Below are 9231 nucleotides of genomic sequence, written 5' to 3'. Positions count from 1 at the left end.
TGAAAATGAACAGACAAACAAAGGCAATGCTTCCTTGGATTATAGATATTTTATTCAAATGTTATGCTCACAAATGACACAGAAAGGAAAAAACCTGGAAATCTATCAAGAGGAAAATAATTGAAACAAATAACCCCAGAGAATAAATCCTCCCTAAGGTCGCAATATATGTAAATGAAAAAATGATTTATGTTTCATTTGGTGAAACAGCATTGGCTGCAGAATAAGCAAGATACGCTTGTGTTAACTGTGATGGAATAAACCCGTACACTGAGTCACAGGTCCTAACTCAACTGTACAGCATTAAACATTTAAACATGATTCACTTTTCAAAAGGCTACAAGCTGAACCAATGGGAAGGAAATGGCTATGAGTAACTAAAATTGAAATGATTAAACATTCTAATGTTAACATCCCGCCCCCATGATGGCCTGGTTCAAGACACTCATGGCTTCTAGAGACTGGTTGGCTGCCCAGGCCAGGATACTAGCAGCTATCAGGGATTGGCTGATGTGAGTGCTCTTTTCTGTTGATCATCTTCTACACATAGGCTGAAAACTGGAGTCTGGTTCTCATCCGATGAAATCTCTAAGCAAGATGGAATGTTCTGGTGAGAAAAGCAACAGCTGAAGTTAATTTCTTCTCTGGAGGTGGCAGCTTAACATTTGTACTCTAGGATTTAATGGATATGGGAGGAATTCACTGTAACTGCAATCACCTAAAATATTAATTGCTTCAAATCTCATTCAAAACCAGGGCAAATTACAATGGGGTTCCCAGGCATGTTTAATGGTCACAGGGATTCATCATTAGATCTGGTTGAGAGTATTCCAACTAAATGTTTTTTCATCAGAAAGTGCTGATTTGTCAAATACAAAACATTTTGTGGAAACATATCGGTTGTGAAGAAATTTTGTTGGAAATGTCTGTCAGGTCCACCATGAGAAAAAAAACAACAAAAGTGATGGGGGGAGAGGGGGAGACTGAGACCTCACCCCAGAATAGCCAATGGCCTGGTGGTTTGAACATTCCCCTGGGATATAATATACTCAGATTCAAGTCCCTGCTATGTTTCAGTCAGGATGGGGATTTGAGCCTAGGGCCTAGATTACACCTAGAACTGTGGAAAATTTCATACCGTGCGTGACGTACTCAGGTGAAACTATCCCCCACTATAGATGCAGCAAGGTTGATGAAACAATTCTGCTGTTGATAAAACTACTGCCTCTTGAGGGGATAAATTTACCATGGCAACAGAAACCTCCTTCCCGTCACCAGTTACATATCTGCAGAGCTGCCTCTGTGCCTCCGCATTGCTTGTAATGTAGACATAGCCTGAGTATCCCAAAGGAGTGTGTGAGGGTCCTACACACTGGGCTGGTGGCTACTTTTGGGAGGGTGCTCTCGCTCACTTTCTTAAAAAGCAGCAAAGAGTCCTTTGGCACCTTATGCATGCATCCGACGAAGTGGGTATGCACCCATAAAAGCTCATGCTCCAATACATCTGTTAGTCTATAAGGTGCCACAGGACTCTTTGTCTCTTTTTACAGATCCAGACTAGCACAGCTACCCCTCTGATACTTCTACCTCCTTGTGATTTTCACACAAAAACTGAAAAGGTCTCGGGTTTGTTCCAATGCAGAATGAAAACACATCTTGGAATTTCCCATGGGATGGAGATATCATTTATTGGCAGTTTTTCCCTTCATGCCCTGAATATGCATTACAGATCATCCTGTGATATGGGTGATTTGGAAAGGAGAGAGGTTTCAGGGGAGTTAAATGAAACATTCAATGGCCCCATTACTGGGAAGGAATATATAAACCACATTCAGACATTGGCAAGGAAAGGAGTTAACCAGCTCTGGTTGGGGGATGGAGAGCTGTTGCTGACAACTCTTTTCCAAGTGTAGATGGGCTCAGAGAGAAGGATGTGCTGTGTAGAGTTGGAAGCTGTGTCTGCAAAGGAGGGTCAGGAAGAAGGGTCTCTAGATTGAGGATGGGATGTAAGGAAGGAGAAGAACTGTGGGGTTTCTCTGTCTGGAATTTGTCTAGCCATGCTCTAGAACTTGCTTTGTACTTGGGCTGAGGAAAACCCTGTTGTTTTTGTCCCTTAAAGGCACAGGACACTTTTTACGTTTATGCTGTTTTGCAATAAAGCAAACTACAGAAGTGTTTAATGATGTGAAAAAAAATTTCTCCTCCAACCAACCAGCCCTTTGATCTCCTCAGGTGCTGAGAGTTTTCCAATAAATGTTTAGCGTTCCCCTGAGCTCTCTTGGAAGTCACAGTGTGTTACAACTCAGCTGCAGGAGAGAGGCTGTCAGAATCACTGAGCTTTCCAAGGAGGTCAAGGAACTGTCCTGTTCAGACACTTGATTCAGCATGTGACTCTGGATCGTTTCTGGATGCACGTTTCCCCTTCCTAAAGTTCTACTGACCTGAAGGATGGACTGGAGTTCAAGAGAATATAGCATTATCCATGGAGAATAGTGCCTGGGCCGATAATCATCTTCATCCTTGTCCTCATCATCAACAAATGTTCTCCAACAGTAGCTATATGCTGAGGAAATGGATCAAATCAGTCATATGCAGAAGGAGGTATCAGTGGACTCAGTATACACAAAGGTCAGTCAATCTCAAGGGAGCAAAACTAATCTGAGCCATGCAGTAAAAGGGGCCTTGACTCTTCATGGCTCATTTATGGCCCAGCCTCTCCGCTGAGACAAGGGGATCAGCAACTGCCAGCAGGGAGCGAGATTTTAGTGTTTTTGGTCTGTACTGCCAGGAACTGGACTGCAAACACCAGCACATTTCACATAGGTCAAAAAATGGCTGGTAGCTACTGGCTTCCAGTCACTGGCACTCTGGGGAGAGTTTGAAACCAGAGACCTAAAGGAGAAAACCTCTGAATCCCATTGCGCTATCCCCGAAGACTTGGAGCTAGACTAGAGCCACTGACCTGGAAGTGAAAAGATTCCACAACCTTAGTGGAGCCATCCGTGACCAGGGCTGAATTGGAACTAGTGATCTAGAGGCAAAGTGTCCCTGTCCCATCTCTATCCCATGTATTCCTCCTAACTCCATGAGTCATTACCTGGGAGGTCCATGACTCGGATGGACACTCCGATGTTCACCAGACTCCTTAGACCCTGACGATTGTTTTCCTCTTTGTGGCAGTAGATCCGTGCTACATAAATAACTAGATTCACATTAGGCTGGTCCTTCAGGAAACCCCTGATTGCCTTGCAGCAGTCCCCACAGGGACTCCAGGACATGTACCAGGTGATGGAGCAGTGGTCAGAAGGATCAGATCTTTCCTTTTTAAAGATATCTTCCAGGAAGTAGATTTCAGCATGCTCTGTGAGGGAGTTATGGCAACAGTTCTGCCACGGTTTTTTGCTACTGCTCCATTTTATTTCATAGAGCAAGTAAGTCTCCTTGGGAAGGACACTTGGGTCATAATTCTCCATAAATGCCTCCTGGGATATCTTCCCCCTGAAACATGAGAGAGATCCCAAGGAGTCACTGACTGCAGCTTAATCACTAAGAGCTTGCCAGGCACAGCAAGTTAAAAGTGAGAGCGATGGAGTAGACAGAGGGACAGATAGATGGAAAGGGGAACTCCCAGAAGGATAGAGGGAAACACAGAGAGAGCAATGGGGGAAAAGAGAGACAGGCAGGGAAGAAGGAGAGTTAAATCTGGTATCACACTGATGAGAGTACAGAGATTTAACTCTTTCCAGCTCCCTCTTTGCCTGTAATCTTGGGAGAATGTGGGTATGGAGCTTTCATTCTCACCCCTGCCTGATGCCTCTGGATACATGATCTGTGGGAAAGAGACTAGAGTCACCTGGTGCACAGAGAGAGACACAGGGAAGGCAGACAAACTGAGGTCCCCCCATTGCCTCCTCCCCAAGACCGCATGGCCTACAATTGTTTGTTCTCAATGGACAATTCCTATTCAATACTGCTTAGGAAAGAAACTCCCTGGTAAGGTGCAATGATCTGAGGAGAATGGGGATGAGAAAGGTTCATCCTGGCCCCAAATATGGCCATTAATTTAACCATGTGTGCATGAGTGAGAATGCCCATTACTTGCTATGGAACAGTGAAATAATAATACTAATAATAATAATAATGATTATTATGATTATATCTACTACATGTGCATAGATCATTAAAATCAAGCAGAATCAGGCTGTCTGTTTCCATTTATAAGTGTAAGAGCCTACCAATATTTAATGAACTGCTATTTCCTTTTTAATTTAAATGTGGATTGTCCCATATATGTATTGGAATATAAAATCACTAATCATTATTAATTTAATTTTTAAAATTGAGATTTTTCAGCATATGTATTTAGATTATTTCTACTCTGGAACAAAATAAGAGTCCCTTGTTACTTGCACTGAGAACCTGGGAAGCAAAACTAGATAAACTTGGCTCAAGAACATTGAGAACAAACATTTAAAAATGTAGGAGACATTGAAAATGTTCATTTCCTCCTAACCATCGGGAGCTAACATTTAATTAAAAAACCCTCATGTCATTAAAATTCCTTGATCAGCAGTTTCTTTGTGCACTGGTTTCATGACACTTTACATTTTCAACTCCAATCTGAGAGCTCATACAGGGGCCAGCAGAGAATTTCAAAACATGCTCAGCCACACACAAACACATAGTCAGTTAGGGCCTGATCCAAAGCCCACTGAAACTGTGAAAAGACTCCCCTTGACATCAATGGGTTTGGATCAGGCCCATAAGGTACACATATGAAGAGACAGGAGTGGGGGGGGTTACACCAATATCATTATTTAGTGACACTGGTGCAAGTTTTTTTAATACAGGTAAGCCTGTACAGACAGACACAAACACATATGGGTAGACACACACAAAAATCAGACCGGTTTGAGGAAAGATGGACCCAACGGGATGTACTAATTACAAAGAAAAACCATTGCTTTAACTCTGATAAAACCAATATGTATTTCTACTATAACTTGGAACCTAGACTGTCTCCGCTCTGCTGTATTCTCTCACCTTTTGTCCTTGTAAGAAATACCTATTTAGTACTGCTGCAAGAAAACCATTTTCCTGTCAGTGATTTTGTCTGTCTTTACTGACAGGTTAGTAACTAAAAACAATATATGTTTATAAATACACTCAGAGAGCTAAACAAACCAGAAGTATCTATTAAATATACATATCTTATATATACAGATCAACAGCAGCCATACAGATGCACATACATATATATATATATATATATATGCCCTAATTTCATATAGGCATGAACACACACAAATGTACACATTTACTGTATAGACATAGAAACACAAATGCCCAGATATATGTATATACTTGCAAACATGTACACAGACATATGTACTACTTTTCTATCTTTACCTCCTTTCCAGCCAGCAGCCATGGCTTTCTCTCACTATAGTCTCCAAGACTATCTTGTGTTACTGGTGCACTTTCGAGTTTCTATTCTTGAGAACAGAAACCTAAGAGCTTAGAGAAACCAGCTGTACTCAGCCAGTGATTGGTAATTCAGCTCTGGGAGGTTCGGCTCTGAGTGATATGGGGGATGGACCTCAGCACTGATGCAAAATTGTGCTCAGTGAAAATATTTCAGTGTATTCTTGTTATGTTAGGTTGTTACAAACTTGGATGGTACATGGGACTTGTAGAATAGTAGCTTCTGTGTTGTTTTATTAAAAGAAGTGTTCAGGATAATCAAGAAACTCATAGGAAATTCTTGCTTTCTCCCAGTAAGACACAGGCACAAAAAACTGGAAGGGGTTGTCTCCCCTCGTAAAGGAATGTGCAGAAATTCTTTTTCTGGGCTGAGCCAGAAGCATCTTCTTTTAACCCTTCTCCCTTTCTTGAGCAAAATGTCAGTTTTGATCTCACACAAGGAATTCCAGCAGTATTCCTATCAAAAACTGATCCCATGGTTAATAAGGTGACCGGACAGCAAATGTGAGCAATCAGGACAGGGGGTGGGGGGTAATAGGAGCCTATATAAGAAAAAGACCCAAAAATCAGGACTGTTCCTATAAAATCGAGACATCTGGTCACCCTAATGGTTAAACACTCTGAAGTCTTCGTTTCATTAAGAATTGATGTGACTAAAACAGTGGAAGTCACGTCCCTGAATGGGCATCAAGAGAGACATTTATTAAGTTATGGACCCTCCATTTCTCATTTCTCTAGACTATAAAATGTAGTAATTTTGGAAATACATGTACTTGTTGCTCACGAACTTGAAACAGCCCTTTCAGCTCTCAGTGAGAAATTGGAGTTACCACAGGTACCCAGAGGTATGGCAGAAATGAAAGGGAGATGGGCAATATTAAGTGCAGGGGAAGAAATACATCCTTTGCCACAACACTGGCATTGCTCCCTGCATGGTAAGGCAGTGTAGGACCAGAACTGCCCTTGAAATTCTCCCCCACCCCCTAGAACACACAGAGAGGAGGCACCATGGAGGGCACTTGTGTAGAAAGCACCCTGCAGAGGGCACGTGTCAGTTGGCTCAGACAACTGGGCAGAGACTCTGCCATCTATTATGGGACAGGGATCCTCCAGCAGCCTCTAGGGAGGTTTCTTTGTGTGACAGAAGGATACTCATGGGTGGGAGAAGAGAAAGAATTTACTTGAAACTGTGGTTTGTTTCCTTTGACACTCTTCTCTGTGGAGGATGACAATGAGTATGGGAGCAATATCCAGGAGAAAACCCAGTTCCTTGTCCCTGATGACAGCACAGTCACTGGTCACTGATTCCTGGTCTCAGGGCTTCCAGAGGGAAATATTAGAAACACCTTTCCCAACAGCACCCCCTGGGTCTGAGTGATCTGTTTCCATGGCTGATCTACAATACAGTCTGTGCCTGATCAGTTCATGACACTGTTGAACATTTCATGGAGTCTCTCCTCTAAATTGTCCCCGTGTTCTGAGTGACTCAGGCCCGTGGCTGAACTGCAAGAAACAGGCAGTGTCCATTGGAGGTATATTTGAATAGTGCGGTTAACTGCTGAAAATATGTAACCAATACCTATGGCAGGGAATACATCACATCTCTCTAGGTGAGACAGATGCATGTATATCTATCATTCTCTATAGAGATAGAAAGATAATCACATACCTTTATTTGCTATTTTTCTCACTGTCTCTGATACGATGGGATAGTATTAAAATGGAAAAAACTCAATGATGATTATGAAGGAGATTAGAGAGATACAATGGCAGATAGTGAACAGTCAGTATGAAAGTTTTAAAGTTCACTTAAATAGCTGAAAGCTAAGAAATAAAAATGATGACACAAGATGACAAAGTGCCAGGTTTAATTTTTAAAGCAAATTTTACTTAACATTTTCTACTAATGCCCAGGCAAATTTCGGTGTATGCAAAGCCCGTCCCTTCTATGGTGACAATGATTACAGGATGTCAGGTAACACACAGACTGAAACAATGTTAATGTTAGCTTTTGCCTTTTGGCCCAGATCTCCCAGCCAGAGCCTCACAACCCCGTAGCCCCGCTACCCCGGCAAGAGCCCCGCAACCCTGGTCCTGCTCTCCAGGATGGAGCCCCGCAACCCAGCAGCCCCAGTCTTCCAGCCGGAGCCCCGCAACCCTGCTGTCCCAGCCAGAGCTCCGCAACCCCCGCGGTCCCGCTCCCCCAGCCAAAACCCCGCAACCCCGTAGCCCCGATCTCCTGGCCAGAGCCCCGCAACCCCGCGGACCTGGTCTCCCGGCCGGAGCCCTGCAATCCCATAGCTCTGCTTTCCCGGCCAGAGCCCCGCAACCCCGTGGTCATGCTCCCCTCACTGAAGCCCCGCAACCCCGTAGGCCCACTCTCCCAGCCGGAGCCCCTCAACCCCGCGGTCACGCTCCCCCCGGAGCCCGACAAGTCCCGCGGTCCTGCTAACCTGGTGGGAGCCCCGCAACCCCGCATCCCCACTCCTTCGGCCGGAACCCCACAACCCCGCTACCCCGCGGCCCCACTACCACCGCCGGGGTGCAGAAATCCGAAGTGCCGCCCGGAGAGTACATTCTCCATGAATCGGGCCCCGCACTGGCTTAAAGCCGGCTCTGATGGTACTGTACCATAATTTTCATGTGCAGTTTCTGAAAATGAAACAGGGAGATGCTGTGTACTTTAATGATAGAAACTGTCAATGCCTCTCTGGCGGAGGGCAAGATGACAGTATCTATCTATCATCACCATTGTATTTGTAGGTCTCTTTAAAAGCAATATTTAGGCCCTTGCTTTTTACGCTGATCATTGCATTGGTTATCACAATCTCTCTCACCATCCTATTTTGGGGGAAGATTAATGAGAAATTATTATAATAATTCATTAATTATTAATTGTTATTATATTATTAATTATTGCTAATGTCATCATCATAGCACTTTAGTCGTCCCTAGGTTTAACAACAAAAGTGCCCGTGTAGACATAGCCTAAGACAGCGCAGAGGCAACCATCTCAAACAGGTTTGTGTTGGTTGCCTCTGCTCTCTAGAAGCTCTCTGTGGGCCACCACCAGGCTCCATCCTGTCATTCCTTCTGTCCAGCGTGAAGCTGTGAAAAGAGATGTGAAATAGTTTGGATGATGACACCGTCAGTATGTGTCTGGAACTCATCATGACATTTCTTTTTAATCAGACCAATAGGTCTCTTGTTTCTCTCAGTGCCTAGCTGAGATTGGGGTCTAGATAGGCCCAGCTCGCTAAGGCTCAGCCCTGAGAAGACAGAAGTGATGCTGGGGAAAGCATTCAGAGAAAACAGTATGTCTGAACCTGCCTCTCTGGAGGAGCAGACTTGCTTGCATTTTCTGTAAGCATGGAATATCGGGGTTGGAAGGGACCTTAAGAGGTCATCTAATCTAATCTAACCCGCTGCTCAAAGCAGGACTAATACCCAGACAGATTTATTGCCCTGATCCCTAAATAGCCCCTTCAAGGATTGAACTCATAACCCTGGGGCTAGTAGGCTAATAATCAAACTACCAAGCTATCCCTCCTCTGTAAAGTGTGCATTTGTGGGTTCCACTGGATACTCAGCTAATTTTGGAAAATCAAGTAACAGTTGTGCCCTAAATATCTTTTTCATTCACATCTGGCTAGTTAGGGACATTTATAGGGACATTTAATAAGGAATACACCTGATCTAAGTGCTGAAGAACAGGTGCTGTAAAACACAGTTTTCTTTCAGGGAGCT

The 9231-nt window shown here is 43.8% G+C and overlaps 1 protein-coding gene across 2 annotated transcripts; it reads right to left on the bottom strand.

Annotated features, from left to right (window-relative positions):
• Positions 1-298: 298 nt before the first annotated feature.
• On the bottom strand, positions 299-5507 carry LOC127046958 (C->U-editing enzyme APOBEC-1-like). Of its 2 annotated transcripts, XM_050944697.1 has the most exons (5): positions 5410-5486; positions 3802-3829; positions 3098-3498; positions 2442-2563; positions 299-607 (listed from the first exon to the last, which is right to left on the bottom strand). In XM_050944697.1, exons 1-5 carry the CDS (start codon positions 5429-5431, stop codon positions 497-499), a joined length of 684 nt encoding a protein of 227 aa, XP_050800654.1. In that variant the 5' UTR covers positions 5432-5486; the 3' UTR covers positions 299-496. The 2 variants fall into 2 exon arrangements, with proteins under 2 accessions (XP_050800654.1, XP_050800663.1); XM_050944706.1 differs by lacking the exon at positions 3802-3829 and having other exon boundaries at positions 5410-5507.
• Positions 5508-9231: the final 3724 nt, after the last annotated feature.

The sequence above is a fragment of the Gopherus flavomarginatus genome, chromosome 1 (assembly GCF_025201925.1).
Source record: "Gopherus flavomarginatus isolate rGopFla2 chromosome 1, rGopFla2.mat.asm, whole genome shotgun sequence".
NCBI lineage: Eukaryota > Metazoa > Chordata > Testudines > Testudinidae > Gopherus > Gopherus flavomarginatus.
Note: the sequence above shows the minus strand (reverse complement) of the source record. Positions and strands in the feature narration are given on the sequence as shown.

Bases quoted from the DNA above. Each gene is read 5' to 3' on its own strand.
- LOC127046958 (XM_050944697.1), bottom strand. From the start codon at position 5,431: ATGGCTGCTGGCTGGAAAGGAG. The intron at 3,830-5,409 runs GTAAAGATAGAA...TCTTTCCCACAG, and splicing joins GGCTGCTGGCTGGAAAGGAG to ATCATGTATCCAGAGGCATC. The intron at 608-2,441 runs GTCAGTAGAACT...TTTTCTCACCAG, and splicing joins AACTCCAGTCCATCCTTCAG to AACATTCCATCTTGCTTAGA.